Here is a 23010-nt window from a genome sequence, read left to right on the forward strand (position 1 = left end):
TTTCTTCTGGCTCTAAGAAATTCCCCAAAAGGTATAGATCTGATCTGGTGTGGTGGGTGGAAACTGTCTGCTCGGAGAATAGCATTGCAGGACGTAGGTTTCCTGTAGAGTCTACTATGTAGTTCATTGTCAAGGACATAGAATTCCAGGTCTAAAAACTCCATTTTGGTTTTGCTGGATTTCATGGTGAACTTCAGTTCCCAGTTGTTATGGTTGAGGTGTTCAAAGAAGCTTAGGAGTAGTTCATCTGAACCCGTCCAAAGTAAAATGCAGTCGTCGATGTAGCGTCCCCAGAACAATATGGAGTCGGTGTATGAGATGCCTTGGGTGCCCCAAATGTGGTCAGCCTCAAAAGCACCCATGAAAAGATTGGCGAAAGAAGGTGAAAACTTTGAACCCATGGCTACTCCACGTTTTTGTCTGTACCAGTTTTTCTGAAACATGAAAAAGTTGTTAGTGAGGATTAAGTTCATCATGGAGACTAACATTTGTGTGTGAGCCCACAGGGATGCTGGTCTATTGGACAGAACCCGCGTGATTGCTTCAATGCCCAGGACTGGATTGATGCTTGTATATAGAGCGACAACATCCATTGTCACTATAGTGGTGTTCGGTTGCCATTCTAGGTCGCTTAGTACACTCAATATATGTTTGGAGTCCTGTATGAATGAGGGTAGGTTTCTCACCAATGGGCCTAGAAATACATCTACGTATTCTGCCAGTCTCTCAGTGGGGCCCCCTATTCCCGAGACAATAGGTCTACCTGGTGGAAAGGGGAGATCCTTGTGGATTTTAGGAAGGGTGTATAGCCATGGGTGTGTAGGTTTGAGTACTTTGAGATAAAGGTGTTCATCTTCATTTAGGAGACCATCTTCTTTCCATTTTTGTAGGTGGTTGTTGATGGTCGCTGTCAAAGTACCCATAGGGTTTAGTGTAATTGGTTCATAACAAGAGGTGTCTGCTAGTTGATTTAGTATTTCATTGTTGTAGTCGTCTGCATTCATGATTACAATGTTACCTCCTTTATCCGCCTCGCGGATCACTATGGTGGGAGTCTGTGTAAGTGTAATGAGGGCAGTACGCTCTCCTTTGGTGAGATTGTCTTTGAAAGTAAACGTTTCATTGAGTTTCTTGGTGTTGATTTTGTTAAAGTCATCGAGAACCCGTTTGTAAAAAGTGTCAATGTTATTGCCACCAGGTAGTGTCGGTGTCCATTTGGATTTACTTTTTAGGCCACTGACCACCCCAAGGTCTGTATCTATGTTCAGTTCTTCTAGAAGCTGACCCATCTCTAGGGGGCTGTCCTCACAATCAGTAATAGATAACAAAAGATGAACGGCTTGTATATCTTTTATTGTTGTTACATCATCAGAAAAAACATCAGGAATGTTTCTAACATTTTTGGGGTCAATGGTTTTTCCAGCAAAATACTTTTTCAATTTGAGGCTTCGTACAAATTTGAAGAGGGTTTGGCATTCGATATAAATAAATAATTACACAAACACCCACTATTTACTTCGTCACCTTCACGTTTTCACACTGGTCAGTGTAAATACAAATGTTTTAGACTCGCAGAATTTGGTCACTTTCTCACTACCTGTTGATACATGACAGTATCAAATTCACATCTCACTCTCACTACAGTCACCTACCTTGTCAAGTCACATCTGACACTAAGTCACTCCATGGCATGCCAGTTTCTCACCATGGTTGCACTAACCACTCCAATCCAATTTCATGTAGAACTCCCTTACAAATGCATTTTTTGTATCTATACCCAGCCCTGAAGATTCGCAGTCTGTTCCCTGCGATGAAACACGTGTTGGCCAGTACAGAGGAACATTAAACCGTTGCTATACACCAAGAACTCTACATTTTTTGAACTTTATTATTGTACATATCAGTCGACCTTCCAAAGTCTTGATGTGCTCGGTTTACTTCTCTCATTTGAAACTGTAAATCACCTAGAAATTACTGCTTCTTTCCAGTGCAGGGGTTTTGTTGTTTTCGTGCAATTAGTGTGGATCTGTTGGGTCCCACCCCGAGCGGTTACGAGGGATTACCGCCCGCCCTTTTTGCCTGGAGTGCTGTACTCTGTAGTTACATATACCTTGCGGTTACCCAGGTGTGCGCCTGGTCATATCTGGAATTACCCAAAACCCTCCCAGTTGTACCATGGCGTCATATGCTGACGACACACAACTTGTGGTAACCCTGACTCAAGAGTCGGCAAAGGCTGCACAGAATTGTTCACTGTGTCTTCAAGAGTTGGGGTCCTGGATGGCCTCGAACTGTTTGAAACAAAACGGTAATAAAACCGAGCTTTTAATCATAGGCAAGGCCCCCTCGATCTGGTCATCTGCCTGGTGGCCATCCACCTTGGGCCAGACCCCCCCCCTCCAAACACCAGGTGAAGAACTTGGGGATATAGCTGGATTCTAAACTGTCCTATGAAACAGACCAGGAGAGTGATGGAAAACTGTGTGGGGTTCCTACTCACTCTCCGGAAGACCTGAGATGTACTCCCAGTGTCATCAAGAAAGTCGATGGTCCATGCCCTTGTGACATCTCGGCTGGACTATGGGAATGTTCTGTACCTGGGTGCTAACACCAAGTGCGTTCAGAGACTTCAGCACATTCAGAATGCGGCTGCACGTCTCGTTCTAATTTTCCCCAAGAGAGCGTCATCCAGCAAGGCTCTTGCATCCTTACACTGGCTTCCGATGAGGAAACGTGTTCTGTTTAAGGCTATTTGTATCAGTCACCGGATCCTGCAGAAGAAGGGCTCCTCTTATTTACACGATCTCCTCACCCTGTATGTTCCCACGCAAGGTTTAAGATCTAGTGGTACGGGTCAGGTACGCATACCTATCATTAGAAGAGCTAGGATGGGCGGACGCTCTTTCAGGTTCTTAGCGGCATCCTACTGGAACAAACTCCCGGTGGGGCTCCGACAGGAATCATCTGAGACGACCGTCTTGGAAAAGCTCAAGACGTGGCTTTTTCCATCTGATAATTCCATTGTTTGATTCGATCTAGGTTTCTCTTTTCTGGCATGGGACCTTGTTGCAGCGCGGGGACGCACTGGTTAGTGCAACCAGGCGCTTTATAAACTTAAATTGAATTGAATTGATGTTATAAGTTTATGTATGACCGCTTACTTTTTGTGTGAAAAATTCAATAAATAAAGTTTTTTTTAAAAGAACATACTCGGCATGAAATCACAAAATCAAATCTGTCATACCTACTGGAGAGCTGTGGGGAATAGAATTTTTCAATATCTACTCCGTGGTTTTGTCACCAATATCAGCAACAGTCACTTAAGCAACAGTCACTAGAGAGATTGACAAGTGACAGAACACACCAGCCTCATGGAATGTAGTATACATTGCTGCATTCATATATATATATATATCAGATTCAGGCACTGTGTAATCATTGGAGAAAGTTTGTAATACATACATTTTCCATATTACCTGATACATGTTAGGGTTGTCTTGTTTTTCCCCAATGTAGTTATCGCTTTATTTAGTTCCTTACTTGTAAGTACTAAAGGGAAATCTTGACTTCAAACTTGCCACCATTAATATTATATTTCTACGGGTATCAAAATGCTGAAAATATCTGGATTTACTCCAATGCCTTTGAGGCTATTGACGTATTAGAGACAGAGGGAGAAAGAAATGAAAAGTTGTCTGGTTATAAATTTAAAACGGAAAACACAAATTACTCTAAATCACAAACTAGACGTTGATCACCAATGGGTAGTTTCAGAGGCAACTTTTCTTAGCGGTAAGAAAAGTAGCGAAATTGGGGAATTTTTAGAAGGAATTATGAAACTCTGTTTAAAAAATGCATTTTACACCTACACAAATGGAATCGCCTAAACATTTCCCTGATAAGGCAGTCTAATATTATTAAAAATGGAAATTCCCCTTAAGTGTTTGTACTTATTTCGATCAGTTCCTTTCTCCATTCTAAATATGTTATTAGATGACTTGACTCTGCGATTAGCAGTGTTATATGAGGCTATTGCAGAGCAAGGAGAGCTATATGCTTACTGATACTGCCTTCCTCAAAGGGGGCGTGGTACTCCCTAATTTCAGTTTTTACTATTGGGTCACAGTGCATTTCAGCATTAATTGCCGAGGCTCCTCGAGACCTTTTATCAATTATGTTCCAAATGTGTTTTTGGCACAGAAGCAATCTATTTTATATTAAAACACTCTGACCCCAATTACTTTAAGAGAGTACTATTCACGGTCATAAAAATGGTAACAAACATGTGGGATAAATGGGTTACATTGTTTGGTAATCCAGTAATTCATTTCTATACTCCTCTCTGGGGCAACCCATAATTTCCAGGTTAATTACACTGTCTAGAAATGTGTAAGAATGGAATAAATAGGTATTTTTTTGATTTGCAGACAAGGGTATATCTTGACACAGGCTATTTTCTATTTGCAGGTGAGGGGTTATTTTACTTCAAACAGGACAGAACTGAATGTGTATAAAATAGAAGTAATTGAATTACCCAACAGACTCATACTAATATGTAAAATCAAGAACTACAGTTTTTAGCAACAAGTATAATTGATGGATAACTTGTCTGCTAAATGGTCTGAGAAATTTGGCATGGATGTCAGGAAAAAGGAAACTATGAAAACAACTGACGGGGCAAAATACCTTTTGAGCTGCTACATTGCTGCAGCCTAAATTTAAATTGATAAATATGTTATACTATACTACATTGAAGATATTTAAATCGAAGTGTTGGTCTGGTTCAAAATTTCCCTGCTACAGCCAATTTCATACTGATGACTTGCAGATGTTTCTTCACTGTATTCGAATGAAAGATCTCTGGTCCGTTGTTGTACTAGCGGTTGTAGGAGTTGTAGTAAAATTTAATCTAATTTTACTCACAAAAAAATTATGCAAGGCAAATAAGACAGCGCCTCGTAAGAGTAGTTTGTTTCTGTTTAACACAACTGTGCATTGCCCTAGACTGGATTAGCCCTCACCAAGCATTGATAGACGATGGAGCCTGTTATACCGTACTCATGAACTTGAGGTAGCAGTACATCATGCTAAAGGTCCTGTGGTAGACAAGTGATGTATTAAGAATTGGGTACCATTTATACATTTTACTGATAACAACTGATAAACTAAATCATTTTTTATGTGCGGTATGCATTTTTTTTAAATTTGAGTGTGGCCAACTCTATGGATTGCTTTGCTATGAAGACTTAATCACTTCTATGATATTTATGAACTACTTATAATGTTTTTTAAATCAGCACTTTTGTTTTATTTGTCATCTTCTCCTTAATAAAAATGTAATCTTTCTTGAAAGATTGGTAAATTCCATTTCTCTGCTTCCTTTTGTCTTGGAACAGGTGATGATGACGGTTACAATATTCCAATGGTCACCCTGTGTCCGGAAGTGGCAAAATACCTTGAGTCCCCAGTAGCTGAGTTAGCAGAGAAGCGGCCACGGGATATGGAAGGCGTGGCTAAACGACTGTTCTGTGATGCCTACATGTACATGTACCAGAGCAAAAAGATGGAGCTTTATAAATAATTTGGCCTGGTTATCAGCCTCTCAGCTCAGTCCCTAAGCTGCTGTTTGAATTGTAATCACAGGATGATGCAAAAAGAAATATCACACACAACACTAGCGGTTCTTATAAAGGTGCAGTCTGAGCATGACGCTCTATTAAGTAGTGTTTTAGAGGCCTACATTTTCCACAGTGACTCAACTATAATATTTACAGATATTTGGAAAGATCCAAGAGGATTCAAATTTATATTTCCACTTTGTAATATACCTGCTGTATAGCATATTTTGTAATCTTTCCTTTCTCGTAGTCAATCTTCCTAGTTCCTCTTCTTTTTTTTGCTCTTTGTCATATCTACCCTTTTTCAAACTTTGAATTATTCATTGTAACTTTTCCTTTGTGAGGGTTTTTGTGTGTACCTCTTTTGCCTGAACAGTTTTTTTCTTTTTCTATTTCTGTGATTTTTTCTTTAATGTTCTGTCCTCTTCCCCTTTAACTTTCTTTCCATTTTTTGCCCACTACTTATACTTTTTATTAAACTATTTTCACCAGTTCTTCTTTGCTTTTAATCACCCTTACCATTTCCTTCCTCCCAGCTCTCTCCTTTTCCTAACTTTTTTCATTTGATGAGTTCAATCACGGTTTTCTTTTTCCTGTGCGAGTATCCCTGCTGTGCAGTTGTTTCCAACCATTTGACTCTTAGTTGCTTCACTGCTTGTCCCTTTCCTATTCTCGTTTTCTTTTTCAAGTGCAACTCCAATATTTATGCTTTACTGGTACCATTTCACTCTTAAATGTATCTCACTGTTGCCTCCCAATATTGCGAATTATTAGTGGTCTCTGTGCAGAATTTCCCTCTCTCATGTCTTGGTTGCCTCTTGGTTACCAATGCATGACAAACCTTTTGTTTGTAACTTTTCTGACGTGCTCTTTCCTGGGGCTGTATTATACTTAGGTCGCACTGTGCCTGTTTTTCCGCAACATAGCTTTAACAGGGATAGTGCGTCTTATTACATATAATGCGCTTCTCAGAGTGTAGCCACAAACTCGCACCTGCCCAGTGGAGGAGCCTCTGTGCCTTTTACAGCTCAGGCAGCACTCAGCCTACACTTTAAAGGAGTGGACAGAGAACCCCCTGGGGCCGGTGAAGTGAGTGACTGGAGTTGATGTCTTGGAAGTCCATATATCTTTTTACCACCCTCGGCAATGCCTACATTTCCCAGTTAGTGCACCTCCTGACAGTCTCTTTGCTTCTGCACCCACGTTCATGATATATGCCTGGTCAGAGGCAAGGTTTTTCTCTAATTTGCACTTGACTATTCCCAGTGCAAATGAGGGAACCACCCTCTAAGGTTGTGCTGTCCGTATTACAAAAGATACTGCCCACGCGTTTGCAGCTCCTTCTGTGATACTGCAGTGCCCCTGGGCACAAAAAATAGGCGCCAGTGTCTGTCGCTTCCCCCCACCCCGACCTCCCTCGCGGTCCATATCCCCCCCCTCACCCCCCCCCAGGTGATCTGCTGTTGCCCTCCCCGTTCTGTTTTATTACAGCCTCTCTTTCTAAATTACCACCCACCTAGTGTGTATATTCTGCTCTTGCTTGAGTGGACAATTCCATCTCACTCTCTATTTTCAGGTACACCAGATTTATTTTCTTACTTATTTACTTGTAATGATTTCCTGATATATATTTAATTTATTTGTTGATTTCTATATGCCAACCGTGTCCTTTTCCTCTCTGCATATGACAGGAAGAGAGACTGAAATGCTTTCCTATATTTGATATTCTGTAACTTGTGAGGGGGGCGCCTCTACTTCTGCCACAGCCTGAGAAAATTGTGTTTGTGCCCATTAAGTACAGGATCAAATGCATGCTCATTTTGGGCCAAGGAATCAAGGAAGAGTGCGAGTTAATCACAGTCTGTTTCTTACATTTCTGGAATCTGGAATGTACACAGGCGCCTGCAAGCCTGTCGGTGTTTGTTTATAATTACATGCACACTTTATAGAAAGTCATATACACGTTATTTAATATGCTTCCTACTAAAAGATGTCAATTTTATTAAGCAAAAATATTTTTCTATGGCATAAGGATTTTTAAAGGTAATTCTGTTTAGGGACCTGTCTCTATTTTACCGAAAATGTGGCAGTGGTTTTATTAATATGATGGGTTGCAATTCTGTTTGCAGCTTTTGGGAACATTGTTGTATGTTTTAACTGATTGCAGAAAATACACTGGTGTCTTCAGTGATTTATTTAGCCAGTTGTGGTTTTTAGTTATTTTAAGACTTCCATTATTGCATGTATAACATAAGCTCGGCTTGACGGTCTTCAAGCGGATAGATTGTGGTTTGGAACTGACTGAGCACAATGAAACCATGGTTTGCACACTTGCATCTCTTCTTACTCTCACACAGCCCACCCTGCTGGCATTGCTCTGTTACTTTTAGGACAGTGCACCGAATACATCACTGAATATTGGCTAAACCTATGACTGTATGTCAGATTGTTTTCTTTACTGTGTTTGGTACATTTATTACTGATATCAGAACCTAACAAGAGCTGCTTCACTGGGCTCCACTCAAACTATGAGTTGCTTGTGGGCCTCTTCTGGTTGCACACAACATGCTTCAATAGGACACTGTTAGGGAGTACCATCCCAGAAGGATGTGGGCCACAGGCTGATGCGAGCAGTGAAGGAACTAAAGAGGACTTGTGAAAGTAGGGGCGAATATGGAAAGAGGAACAAACAGAAAAGGTAAGTATGAGAAAGGTAAGAAAGAAAAAGTAAAGTGGGGGATGGGTAGAAGGAATGGGAATAGGAATAAAGGGGGAAGGGGTGGAAGGAAAGAAACATGAATAGAAAGAAGGAAAACAAAGGTAGGATGAAAGAATGGAGCATGAAGAATGAATGCTTGTAAGGATGATAAGATGGTTAGATGCAAGGGTCTCAAAGGGCTGATAGAAGACAAAGGATAGAAAAGTGAGAGTGATAATGGGTGGAAGAATGGATAGATCAGTGAAAAGATGGTGAAAGGAAGACTAAAAGGGTTTATGGTTAAAAGGATGGATATATACGAAAGGGTGAAAGGACGGATAGCTGGATGGAAGAAAATATGACTGGATGTTCAGGTGGAGGGCTGGAGAGAAGGGTGGATAAATAGATGAACAACTGTTTAAGATCCTTGAGTAACCTACGTAAGTGAAATATTGAAGGAGCCACTACAAATAATTTTAATGAATATTTCTTGCTGCGTATTCACCATTGTTGCAGTATCCTCATTTCCCAGAAAATATTGAAGCAATTCACCCATCCAGTGCTAGGTGGCGCTGTCTACGGAGTCACTGGTGGCACTAATTGCAGCGAGATAGTGTCTACAGAAATGCACTTTAGGCAGCTATGCTATCAGTTGTTTTTTCGTGGGCCGCAAACTAAACTTTCCTTACGTGTTTTTGCAATTTAAAAAAAAATTCTATTCAGTTTCTAGAATAAAGTTCTTGTTCTTCAGATCTTCAGAATGTTGCTTTATAAGTATGCATGATTTAACACTGTGGTCCTCTGAGCAGCAGAGACAGCCATCTCTCATGCATGCATTATCTCTGCCTAGAGTAGGGCACTGAGGCAAATGCCCACTCAAATGCAGCAGAAAGAGAAAGGTCAAAGTTTTATGGCCTTTTGTCAGCAGGAGAGAGGTTTTTTTTGTAAAATTTTTATTTTGCAAGTTATATCATAGAAGAGGAAAAGAGAGGAAAAACAGAGGAAGAGTGAGCAAGAGAGAGAGAAGAAGGAACAGGCGACATCCCGCCATGTATCCCCACACAGGGGGTGCTTTTAGAACATGTTCTCAAGAACCTCGAACGACGACTTAAACAACGCCAAAGTCTTATGTCGTAGCCTCCAGTGGTGGCGAGGCATGCTCACTGCGCCGCAGTGATCCCAAATCTCAAAGAGGAGGAGCGACTCAGGTTCGATCACAGACCAAAGATAGGCCAAATCGTATGTCCATGTATGCAAATCTGTCGCAACAGAGAGATAAACATTCTCAACGTAACAACCCACCCCCCCCACCCCCCACCCTCAACCCTAGTGGTGGCGACCAACATTCATTCAAATCATCACAACATAGTCAGGTGGCTAAAATTGGAAGAGGTGGAGCGCACGGAGCGCCGAGGGACACACTGCCGATGGCAATCCACGGGACAGAAAACGGACCAAAGGCCCCCAGGTGAACATGAAGTTTTTAAAGTTCCCCCGAAAGATATCAGAAAGCCTCTCCATACTCAAGAGGCGCCACAGACGAGCATGCCATAAGGAGATAGCCGGAGTCGTCGGACTCTTCCAGGCAGCCGCCAGGGTTAGTTTAGCCGCGCCAAGGCACAGCCATAGAATGCGTTTATCCGCCCTCGTCTGATATTGGAGCAATGGATCTCTCAGCCCCAACAGGACAAAGTCCAATGAGTCCGGGACCGGATAGCCCACCACTTCCCTGATGTGCGAGAGAATCTCAGACCAGAACGGTCGGATAGACGGGCAATCCCACCAGATGTGGCGAAAGTCCCCCAGTTCCCCACAACCCCGCCAACATCTATCAGAGGAAGCTGGGAAAATCCTATGTAGTTTGGATGGATATAGATACCAATCGAAGATGAGCTTCATGTGTGCCTCCCTAAGATCAGTGGAATGGTTATGTGTTGTCACATCCCTCCATAGAGTCCTCCACTCAATGTCAGTTATGTCCCGCCCCAGCGTAGTCTCCCAATGTTCCATATACCGAGGTCGGGGGGACACCGTGGTGTCAAGGAGCATCTTGTACAAAAAAGAGATCGTCCCCTTCATGGTGGAAGTGTGGAGGATAAAGTCTTCAAACTTCGTCAGCGGTCTCGTGGCCGCATCCACCACCCCAGGCGATGTCGCCCAGTGAAGAAGTTGAAGATGACGAAAGCGTTCCGTAGGTAAGACACCGTAATCCCTCATACAGTTATGGAACGTAAGAGGTGTCACGCCATGGAATAGGTGAGTGAGGGACCTGCATCCACCCTCTCTCCAAGGCCCAAAGGATCCATCCGTCAGAGCCGGTGGAAAGGCTGGATTGAAGTGGATAGGAGTAAATGGGGACGGGAACGTTGTCCAACGGTCATCGCCACTAATAGCGTCCCAAACTTTCAGTACCGTGCTAGTGGGGGTGCAAATGTACGCATTCCTGGGTCGGTCCGCCTTGGGCTTCCAGGCCAGGTCCCAAATGGACCGTCCCACTACACTTCGTTCCATGTGGAGCCAATGCTTTTCGGATAGCTGCTGGGACCACTCCACCAGGACTCTCAATTGGGCTGCCTTATAATATAGGTGCATATCTGGAAATCCCACCCCTCCCTCCGCCCGTGAACGTCGAAGCACCGCATAGGAAAGTCGTGCCCGACCACCTTGCCAGACGAATTTCAGCATGAGAGTTTTGAGTCGACGGAAGTAATCCACCCCTATCGGGATGGGTAGTGCCTGATAGAGATATAAAAGTTTGGGAAGAAGGACCATCTTGATGGCATGAACCCTACCCAGCCACGAGATAAATTTGGGTTTCCACCTCTCCAGCTCCGCCCGGATCACAGCCAGCATTGGTGGGAAGTTCGCCTGGAACAGCGCGCCCAAGGTAGAGGTCAGTCGCATCCCCCAGATACAACAGGGAGGAGGTCGCCCACGGGAGCGGGGTAAGCAAGCTAACCCGTTGAACCTCCGGAGGCGGAAGGGTCAGGTTCAGAATGCACGATTTGTTGAGGTTCACTCTGAAACCAGCCACAGCTTCGAAGACCGCGAGTTCCTTGTGGACGTGTGGGAGCGATAGCACCGGGTCTTGGATAGAGAGCAACACATCGTCCGCGAAGAGCGAAATTTTGTGCTGTTCCCCCGTAAAGGGAAGTCCCAGGATCCGTTCATTCTCCCGGACCGCCAAGGCCAGCGGCTCTATGCTGAGGGCGAAAAGAAGCGGCGATAGCGGGCACCCCTGGCGCGTGCCGCGGGAATGCGAGAACGGCCCAGATCTGCAGCCATTGACCAGCACCCGCGAGGTAGGGCTATGGTAATTGGCTTCAAGCATTCTAATAAAGGGAGGTGTAAACCCGAAGGCCTCCAATGTACGGTGTAGAAAGCCCCAGTCCACGCGGTCAAACGCTTTTTCCGCGTCGAGTCCTATCAGCACAGCGGGAATGTGAAAACGCTCCGCCTTTTCAATCAGATGAATCACGCGGCGTAGATTGTCATGGGTCTGGCGACCCTTGATAAACCCAGACTGGTCCGGGTGGATCAGGGCCGGCATCAAATCCTTCAGTCGACCGGCAAGGATAGAGGAATACAACTTAGCATCTAGATTAAGGAGCGCTATCGGGCGATAGGAAGCACATTCGGAAAGGTCCTTCCCCGTTTTGGGGAGAATGGTGATCAGGGCCTCCGCCATAGACTCCGAGGTTCGCCCTTCGGATGCCATCGCGTTAAAGAGTGAAACCAAGAAATCGCATAGTTCCGAGGTAAAAGTTTTATAGAATTGGGCTGTGTAACCGTCGGGGCCGGGCGCTTTGTGAAGCTTCAGGCCCTTGATGGCTCCCAATACCTCCTCCCTGGAGATGGGGGAAGAGAGCAAGTCGTTCCATTCCTTGGAGACCTGTGGGATAGGAAGACCCCCCAGGTACGCCTCCTGGGCTGCGGAGTCCAAGGCATCCGCTGAGTAAAGGTTCGCGTAGAAGCGGCCAAAAATGGCCGCCTTGTCCGCGTCCCTATGCCGGACAGCTCCCGTGTTGTCACGTATGCCCCCAATGTAATCCTTCTCACGCTTATCCCGGAGTTGCCGGGCTAGGTGACGCCCCACCTTGTTCCCCTGGGAGTAAGAAACCCGTCTGAGACGCAAGAGGGTATATTCAGCCCGGTTGTTATAGTGCGCCCTCAGTTTCTCCCGCACCGCCGTGAGGGGTCGAAGGGTCAACCTAGAGGGGTTCGACTTATGCGCCTGTTCCAATGTAGCCAACTCCGCCTCCAGGGCCTCCCTTTCAGTCCGCCTGAGCTTATTAAGATTCGCGTTAAGAGCGAGACACGTACCTCGTATAGAGGCCTTGCACGCATCCCACGTGGTGTATACCGACGTATCGGAGGGTGGGTTGAGAGTAAAGAAGTCTGCAAGCGCCCGTCGCAACGCGGTGCAAGGGACATCATCCCGCACCAACGCCGCAGGGAAGTACCACTTCCGCCAGCCGTCCCCCCCCACCGCCCAGTGTAGCCCAAGCACCACTAGACTATGGTCAGATAGCGACAGTGGGAAAATACCAGCCAGAGTGATGTCCCCCCTGAGAGCCTGATTGACAAAGATGTAATCTATGCGGGAGTATGTATGATGCACATGAGAGAAGAACGTGTAATCCCGTGTGTGTGGGTGCATGAAGCGCCAGCTATCCACTAAACCCAGGTCGCTTACTTGCTGCTGTGTAGCCCCTGAAAAGACCCCAGTGTCTGCCCTGCGTGCACCCGAGCCATCCAAATCCCTGTCCCACAACATGTTGAAATCCCCCAACAGTATCAAGTGCCCTTCCACAAAGTCTCCCATTTTGTCCATCAGCCCTTGCAAAAACCCATTCTGACCAGTATTCGGAGCATACACAGCCACAAACGTACACAGGCGGTCATACAACAAGCCCTTCACCATGAGCCAACGGCCCTCCCTATCACTGCTCACTCCCAGTGGCTGGAACTGGAGAGAAGCCCTAAACATAAGGGCCACCCCCCTATGCTTAGAGGATGCCGAGGCCCTGTAGAGAAGAGGAAACTGTCTATGCCGAAGCCTCATTTCATCCTTCCTGGCCAGATGAGTCTCCTGTAGAGCAACTATATCTAGATGGTGGTCCAGCAAGTACTTCCAGAGTTTCTGGCGTTTCTGCGGGGAGTTAAGACCTTTCACGTTCCAGCTACCTATACTAACAGGCATAAGGACAGTAGAGGAATTCGCTCAATGCCTGCATGAGGGACAATCAGGGCGCGGAGCCGGAGCAGCACCCCCCACCAAACCGCTACACCCCCAAGCAGAGCTACGGCCAAACAACCCCCTTCATCACCCAGGCCATTCCTTCGGGCCCGCCAGACCCATCCTCCAGACGGCCAAGAGCTCCGTGGACAAGCAGACATAGGAAGAACAGCAATCTCAGGACATATAGACAAAGGACTCGGGCTCAGTATCCCGGACACCTCCCTCCCGTGGGGAATCCCACCCCCCTCCCCCCGAGGGATCAACCAGCATGACCTGACAAGGTAAACAGAGATCGAACAAGTCCCAGCCCAGCTCCTGATATAGGAAGCGGCAAAGACTATCACAAGCATCAACCACACCCAGCAGTAACCTACCAGTGTCGCCACCACACACCCCCCCCACCCCAACCCCAACACCAACCATCCCCTCTCAACCAAAGCCCCCAGAACTCCCCAGAACCAGAGCCCCCCCCGCTCCCCCCCCCTGCAAAAAAAGACAACAGTAATAGACTTAAGTCATAGAACCTGAGTCGAACAGTCATCAGGTCCAGTAGGTCACGATCCGAGGGACTCCTTCCGGATCGATCTGGGGAAGAGGGCACCAGATCGGTAGCCCCCTGGACCACGGCCCGGTGTGTCTTCTCCAAAGTACAATAGTACTCCCGGGCCTCGGGGTCAGAGCCCCTCCAACGCCATCAGTGGGAGAAGGGGTCATGCAGCTCCAGAGCTCGTTTGAGAATCAGCCAGAGTGGCGGAAGCCACCGATGCAACCGCAGCATCCCTTTCTTGCACGCTAGTCGTACGATCCGGCCGTCTCCGCTCTGGAGAGGGGCCGACTCTATGCCAGGAAGAAGAGCGTCGTCGTCTCCTGGACGGTGAAGAACGGCTCCCCTGAGATGGCGCCACATCCTCTAGGCCCAGCAAATCAACCGCCACCTGCAAAGTGTTTATCTGCGCCAGCCGGTTCTGCCAGCGGAAGATGATCCGGAAGGGATGTCCCCACGAGTAAGAGATGTTGTTCTCCCTCAGGAAGGTGGTCACGGGACGGAACTCCCTCCGCTTCCGAAGGGTCGAGGCAGCCAGATCCTGGTACAGCTGCGGATGGTGGTCTCGGAACTGCAGAGAGGAGATGGTTCTAGCCTGGCGCAGGATACGCTCCTTCAGTTGAAAATCGTGCACACAGACGAGGATATCAGGAGGAGGGCCCCCTCCCCGTCTGGGCAACCCCACTCTGTGCACCCTGTCCATCCGTATAGTCTGCACACTCTCGTCGTCCAGGATTTGCAAGAATAGGGCCTGAACATATTCACGGAGGTCCCCGGCTTCTCCTTGCCATGGCACAGCCTTGATGCGGATGTTATTCCGCCTGGAGCGGTTCTCCAAATCCTCCGTGTGGGTTTGCAAATCTAAATTTTGTTCCGTGAGACGGATAATGTCCTGCTGCAGCTGATGCACATCATTCGCCAAGCTGAGGTCGTGATCTTCCAGTGTCGCCACACGTTCGCCGATCCCGTCCACATCTCTCCTCACCTCCCGCAGGTCCGATGCCAGCTGTGACCTGAGTTCCGAGATGTCCTCCCTGATGGAGGAAAAGAGCTCTGTCATGAAGGCTTTAGTGGCAGGCGCCTCGTCGTCAGATTGCCTCGATGAGCCACTAGCTCCCGGTGAGGCCGGCTGCTGAGAGTTCTTGGGGGCACCCTCCTTCCCCGCCCTCCCCTTGCGCAGTGAGGTGGTCATTCTGAGGGTCCGCCCCAGGCCGCAGCGTGGTGGGCCTCCCGCGCCCGGAAGTCCCTGCAGCGGTGGTAGGCTGGGCCCGCAAGCGATGAAGAACACCTCCCCAGGCAATCCGTGCAAGGGCACAGCCCGCCTCTGCCAGCAACCAGTACCACCGCGGGAGTGCAACAGTCAATAAGCGCGGTCCATAGGGCAGGATGGGCCTCCGTACCGGGGACCGACTCCACGGGCACCATGCAGAGGTAGCGTCACCACACGAGGCCCCCAGTACTATAACACCGGCAGCGAGGCTGGACAGGTCCCAGTCAGATAGAGGGGCCCCAGATAGAAGATGGCGCTGAGGCTGCCCTCGACGAATTCTGCAGACCAGACACCCACCGTGGGAGCTCAGAACTCCGCCCCCAAGGGCCGAAGGTCCGGTACTGGGGCCCTACAGGCCAGGCAGCAGGGAGTCCCAAGGGCCGATGCCCGCCAAAGAGATGTGCCCAAGCACGCCACGTGACCACCGGTACTCCGGGGACCGTTCCGCCCGCACCAAAGGAGGGCCGCCTCAAGCCTGTCTCAGGGTGTGCGTGATTCAGCTGGCACCCCGTGCCGGGTCCGCAGCAACGCCAGCCGGTCCTCCAGCCGCCCCACTCCAGCAGGTCTCCATGAGCCGGGGCCGCCCCCCACGTGTGCAAGCAGCCTCAGAGTTCTCCGGCGCTGGGCTCCCCCTCCGGACCCGGTGTGCCGTCTCCCAATCCCCTTCCGAGGCTCCAGTCGCGCCTCGTCGGCCCCTCGACCACTCGGATCCCCGACCCACGCACAAGGCCGGTCAGCAAGTCTCGGGGGCGGGTCCCGGCAGCGAGCGCCGAGCGTCCCTCGGCACGCCGGCTGCAGCGTCAGGTGTGGCCGGCCCCTCGGGCACCAGAGGCCGGTGCGTCGCAGGCCTCAGCTCGTCCCCGCTGCAATCTCCGCCACTGGTCTCCGGGCAGCACTCCGACGGCACCGGATGGCACCCTAAGCTTCCAGTGACCTCCGCCGCTCTCGGATCGCCGAAAGGAACGTCCTGGACCCCGCTATTCGTCGCTGTGCAGAGTCGGCGTCGGAGAGGCTCTCAAAAGCGTCCTATTCCGACGCCATCTTGGCCAGGAGAGAGGTTTTAAAGTAGGCCTGCTTGCTGGTAACTTGGTTCATTGAGTTGGCACACCCATACATGTCCATTGGTTGGCCTTGCCTTGAGAATTAAGCATCACTGGTAACGTTTTACCCTGCACATGATTTGGAAACCGACAAGCTAATTGGTGGTCTTGCCCAGTGCCTGGAGCCCTAGCCTGCAGGACCAGGCCTCCTAGGACAAAGTCAGTTTCCTCTGCATTTCACTCAGGGGCGGCTCCTCCACTAGGGCGGAGGATCGTCGCCCCACTGCTTTCTCGCAGTCTGAGAAGCAGAAATATAAAATGGTAATAACTTTCAATTATTACCATTTTATGTTTGGTTGAAGGCGGAACTGTTCTGCGAGCAGGGCAGGGAAGGAGTGGTGTGCCCACTCCTGAGTGCTTAAAGACTCTTTGGTCGGCCCTCTGGGGCCGCCCAAACCAGTCATGCGCACTCTGCTCTTGCGTGCATGGAGAACATGGCCTCCCCATAAGCCCCTGGCTGGGCGGCTTCCCGACCAATCACAACTCTGCTTGCAGCGTAAGCAGTGTTGTGATTGGCTTAGGGGAGGGAGCCTGGCTGCTCCTACCAAAGGCAGGAGAGCAGGAGCAGAAAAGACGCGGGACCTGGTCGGCGGGACGATAAGTTTAATTTTTTTAAATGAATATTATTAAATTAGCACCCCTCCCCCAAACCGCAAGTAATGCCGGCGCGACTGCTTTTCACTGTGTATGACTGGAAGTTTTCAGCCTGCAAGAGCTCCAGCCACCATCCTGGTCTGATGCCTCTTTGCCCCGTAAGGCTAGGAAGCGCTGCCAGGTGCCTGGACCCCTGGCCTGCGGGGACCGGGCCTCCCATGTGAAAGCTGTGGTTTCACCTGCCTCTCACTGGAAAGTACAGGAACTGTTCAACCCTCAGGAGCCCCAGACTACTCCCCAGTCTGATACCAACGTGCCCTAGACATGGTTGGTGACTGGGCTTTCAGTCCAAACTCCTCCCCAGTCTGATGCCACCATGCCCTAGACAGGGTTAGTGGCTCTGCCTGGTTGCTGGGCCTTCATGGAGGTCCCATCTCTGGTCAACACCTTTTAGGGGCATGAGAGTGTTCCCTGGACTGCTCCACCCTACCATGGGTAGGGACGGACATCCCATCAGGGTGCCCTGGGTCGGTGCCTTCCACCTTCCTTGAGCTGGGGGAGCTAATGAGAGGTTTAAGTTCCCAGCCAAACCCCCTGTCCTTTTGGAACTGCCTTGGAAGCTGTTTATCCTCAACTATTAAGACCCCACGAAGAGTCCGCTCTGGCCATCTGGTAGTTCTGCTGACCTGTGAGGAATCGTGTCCCCCCATCCCTGCACCCGATGCCACAGGGAGGGAGGGAGGGGAAAGGCCTTTTGCCGCCCACAGGCCTGCACCCTGTCCCTACACAATTCAGCACTAAAATAGTTATTGAGCTTTACTAATCTATTAACTGTCCACAAATACTTGCCGCATTGCTAGTGTGTCCATCATAGTAGTAAGGTATGCTTTGTTTGTGATGGGGAATGAAATCTGTAGTCCTAGATTAGTTAAAGTAACATTGGTACATTTTGGCCACATTTTCCGACAACCTAAGATAAAACCATGGCATTTCACTGTGGTACAGTTGTTGGTTTCTTGAGCTAGCTCACTATAATAATTTACTTTCAAACACTTGTTCAAGGAATTCTGTGAGTTTTCATAACAGATTGAAACAGCAAACCCAGAAGTACCATCTTCGATGAACATTACATCAGGTTTTCGTAATTCACCATAACTGTTCTTCAAATGAGGTTATCTGTATGTTCGCTATCCAAATCTTTTTGCACTATCAATAAATAGTGAAAAGTGAGAATACAGCAACACTTGACTAAACTCCCAACCTGAAACACTCTGGCTGCAACGGTACGTGAAGAGCTGAAGCCTCTTCTACAGTTAGTACTTTGAATAAATCAGCAAGCTGGTATTGTTTTAATAAATTTTGTAAGCACCGCTTTTTAAACTGCTGCTACTTGTTAAATTACTGGAATGCACTTTAGGACTATAGTGTTGTAACCAAACAGACACCGCTTAAAGCATTACCCAGTTCATTCGCCCTCTTCGCCATTTCACCCGCCCACCACGGATTATTCCAATTGAGTGGAGGGATCCTAGGCAGGAGGTTGGGACAGGGAGGTGGTCACAAGGTCAGGAGGCGGAGCCATTGCTTCATGAATCGCATGCCAGCACCGACGCTCAGCGACTAAACTCACACCTTTTTAAACTGCTGCTACTTGTTAAATTACTGCAATGCACTTTAGGACTATAGCTTTGTACCAAAACAGAATCTGCTTAAAGCATTACCCAGTCAAGCGCAGCTCCCTTCGCCCTCTGCGCCCTCTCCACCTTTTCCCAGGTCCACCATGAATTATTGGGATTGAGTGGGGGAATCTGAGGCAGGAGGTTAGGACAGGGAGGTGATCATAAGGTCAGGAGGCGGAGCCATTGCCTTCATGAATCGCGTGCCAGCACCAACGAGCAGCGGACGCGCGCAGCGGGCAAAGCGCGCCTAGGGCAAGCCCGTCTGCGCCCATTTACGCCCGACCGGGACCAGGGTTCAGGGACCCTGCCCCCTACTCGAACACACTGAGATATTCTGGGCCCCAGCTTCTAGCACTGCAAAAGAGGACCACTGAGAAGAGTAGACTTAGTATAAACATAGCGCAAGGACCTAGAACCTGCCCAAATTGTCCTTCTAAACTAGAGTACCCTCAGTGGGGACCTGATATAACACAGAGCAGCACTAAGCTTAAATTGCTCGATTTGAACTGCAGGTCTCTGCCAAAGCACATGGCAGAAATGAATCTTCTACTCAGCGTGGAGCAGCTGGAAGTGCTGTTCCTGACGGAGACTTGGCTACAGAAAGATGCCGATCCGGATGTTGTGCAGGCAATTCCCCCAGGATATTTTATCCTTAGCAGGGACAGGAATTGTAGGACGGCTGGACGGATCGCAATCATATTGAAGGAAAGCATAAAGAGGGGGATAGACCTGATATTATTCAAGACTGCGAAAGCCCAGGGTTTACCCTTACCTTTTCACGTACCTGTACCTTAATAGGAATTCTGGTTTACCGCCCCCAAGGTTCAAGCGGTGAGTTCATCGATTCCCTCACATACATGGCAGCATCTATGGCGTGCTTGTCCGCCAATTTTATCATTCTGGGGGATCTTAATCTTCATTTTGAACATCACACTAAGGCCGAAGGGCTGAAGGTTATTCAGAATCTACTGGCCATTCAGCTACAACAAAAAGGTTCTAGCCCCACATATGAGAAAGGTCATATATTAGACCCAATATTTTCTAATGTGGATAATCCGGTAACAGACTGCCCAATCCCTATTCCTTGGTCAGACCACTGTATAATTCCTATTTGGTGGGCAGCATCAGTCCTAACAATCAACACCCAATCCACCAAGAATTGGGACCGTAAATGGGTGAATTTCGACACAGAACAATGGGCCGACATCCTCGTCAACTCCAGCCCCACAGCGGCTCTTAACCCCCAGATAGCCTCAAACAATTTTAATTAATGTATTAAGGATTCTCTGGATGCCACCATCCCGCAGAAATGGATCACTAAGAAGCTAAGAGACAAACGATCCGCTTGGTATACACTTGAGATCCGTGAAATCAAACAAAAATGTAAAAAGCTTGAGCGGGATTGGAGGGGAGACTACAGCCCAGATAAGAGACAGACATATAGGGAAGCGATAAAAATGTACCAAATAGAGATCAAGAAAGTCCAGGCACTCTACAACGCGGAGAAAATCAAGGGATCAGCTAATACCCCTAAAGAAATTGCAAAGATAGTAAAAACACTCATTAGTCCCCCTCAGTCCGACTCATTAGCAGAATCCTCACCGCAACGATGTATAGAACTGGCTGAAGATTTTAGATATTTATAATACCTCCCCCCCAATGGTAGAGAACACAGTGATTCTAGAGGATTTCCCCCTACTAGACCTTGTCACGCTCTCCCAACTATGGACCTCAATTAAATCAGGCTCCCCTTGTGACGCAGCCCCAGTGCATCTATTGAAGAAAGTAAGGGGGGCTATCCTAACAGCTATCCTAAACGTTCTCAATGCCTCCATTAAACCATAGTTTCTGAAGTCATTTGGTGAAGGTTGCTAGCGTAACTCGAGTGACTATGGCACATAACCAGTTTTACAAACAGAGTCTCAAAATCATAGATATCTTCAAGGGTCTTGGATCCTCTGCTCTAATGCTTGGACATACACCCTAAATACTGCGTTTGGTGTTATTCTGCTTTATTGTTCACTTGGTCCCCTCTCAGTTCACTATGTTACAGTTTTTTTTCTTACCCTTACTGTCCCTTTTGATTGCAACCTCTTATTTGATATGCATATGTGATTTGTCCAGGTTGGTACCCCCTATTACGATTGTACTTCTACTATAACCATCCTCTCCCCCAAAGTGTAAAGCGCTCTGATATCCTTCGGGATCATGTTCGCGCTATATAAAACTTTATAAATAAATAAAATAAATAAATAAACACCTCCTAAGTTCCCAAGACATGGAAACATGCCAAAAGCACTTCTTGAAAAGTCCAACCTTAACCAAGAGGCATGGAGCAATTACCGAGCAATCTCCTTACTCGCCATGACTAGCAAAATTCTAGAGAAATGCATCAATAAATTCCTCACCAATTTCCTAGAATCTCAAGAGATCTTGCACTCCTCCCAGACAGGCTTCCGCCCCAATCATGGGACGGAAACGGCTCTGCTCACAGTTATGAGGAAGCACGTTTAAAAGCCGCTTTTGATACTGTAAACCACAGCACGTTACTGGACAGACTTAAAGCGGTAGGAGTGGCTGGTGAAGCCCTGGCATGGTTCAGATCTTTCCTGCAGGAGAGAACCTTCCAGGTATTTGATGGCATTTACTCCTCAAGATCAATCCCACTTACCTGTGGTGTCCACCAGGGTTCCTCATTAAGCCCGACCCTCTTTAATGTTTATCTCAAACCTCTGGGCGACATCGTCCTCCCTTATGGAGTACAGATTGTGACGTGTGCAGATGACACACTGCTTGTTCTGTCCCTTAACCACCCTAAGAAGAATGATATCGATTTAGAGTTATGTTTGAATACAGTAGCTGCTTGGATGGATCACTCCTTCTCAAAATTGAACAGTGAGAAAACTGAGCTTATGATCCTAGGGAATAAATACCACAGCTCCCCCCAAATACAATGGCCCAGCCGCCTAGGGGCTTCCCCAAACCTAAAGATGGAATCAAAAGTTTAGGAATCTGGCTTGATACCTACTTAAATCTTGAACACCAAGCTGTCCAAGTTTCGGCTACTTGCTACGCATTCTTAGACCACTTCGGAAAATACTGCCTCTGCTTCCAGACAAAGCACGCTGAACACTGGTACAATCCCTGGTGCTGACACGTATGGACTACTGTAATTCCCTATATTTGCTGCCCCCCAAGATTACCAGCAAGTTGCAGTTGGTGCAGAACTGCGCATCGAGTCTTCTACACAATGTCCCTAGAAATGTATCAGCCAAACCAGCACTGATGGGACTGCACTTGCTACCCATTACAGAACAAATACAATTTAAAGTGCTATGCATAGCACATAAATCTCTGTGGGGCCCCGGTCCCAAAATACTACAAAATCTGCTGTCATGCTACTGTCCATCTCAGACCTTGAGATCTTCCAGTCAACTTTAAGCCACAGTCCCTAAGATTAGGATGTACTAGAAAGGACGGCCGCCTGTTCTCTTTGAATGCATCCACTCTATGGAACTCCCTCCCCATCAAAATTCGGGCAGTGACTCACCACCTTGAATTCAGGAAGAAACTTAAAACCTGGTTCTTCCAGTGAGATTGGATACTTACAGCTGTGGCTCTGAGCGCTGGGACGCCTTCGGTTAGCCATGCGCTATATCAAGAATGTATAAAAATTAATTGTTATTCAAAGTGCTGTTGGTACTGGGTGTAAAGTTCACAAAATCCGTTAGAGGTTTAATGGTTTGTGGTAAAGACAGCACCTTCTTTCGCCATCTTAACTGTGTTTTTGTATGTATAAACTACCCCATCTGGAATTGAGATCATTAGATTTCTCGCCATCCTGCTCACAACCATGATATAAACCTTGTTTGGCCTATCTCTATTAACGTCTCCTCCCAGAGATTAGTGGTATGGACATTGTTACCAGCACCACCACTTGGATGTAAAGACCGCTATGTCTAAGAGAAGAGGTTAAGGGTGATAGTTACTCGAGCTGTTCAGTTTGAAGTGTCAATTATCAATGTGTCCTACAATACTTCTTGCAGCTAGTTGCATGCATTCTTCCTTGACAAGAGAGCTGAGTGACCCACCACCAAGAGTCACAGGCAACTTTTGCCTACCTCTGGGTACAGGAGAGATGGGAGAAGACATTTTCTGCTAGCCACAGTCCCCATGGTTGCGTTCGCACACTTGCGGGTGCAGGATAAGCAGGAGGAAGGTGGCGCTGCCCATCCAATGCCAGCATGGTGAGGGAGCCTGGCATC

The 23010-nt window shown here is 47.7% G+C and overlaps 1 protein-coding gene across 2 annotated transcripts in view; it reads left to right on the forward strand.

The window, feature by feature from the left end:
* LOC147724807 (ubiquitin carboxyl-terminal hydrolase CYLD-like) overlaps positions 1–7817 on the forward strand; it is a 481074-nt gene extending 473257 nt beyond the window's left edge. For both annotated transcript variants that reach the window (XM_086966313.1, XM_086966314.1), the window contains one exon: positions 5397–7817. In XM_086966313.1, the coding sequence (XP_086822439.1) occupies positions 5397–5581 (185 nt within the window). In that variant the 3' untranslated portion in view covers positions 5582–7817. The remainder of the gene's footprint in view (positions 1–5396) is intronic.
* The last annotated feature ends 15193 nt before the right edge of the window (positions 7818–23010 follow it).

Source organism: Lissotriton vulgaris, chromosome 4_1 (genome assembly GCF_964263255.1).
Source record: "Lissotriton vulgaris chromosome 4_1, aLisVul1.2, whole genome shotgun sequence".
Classification (NCBI taxonomy): Eukaryota; Metazoa; Chordata; class Amphibia; order Caudata; family Salamandridae; genus Lissotriton; species Lissotriton vulgaris.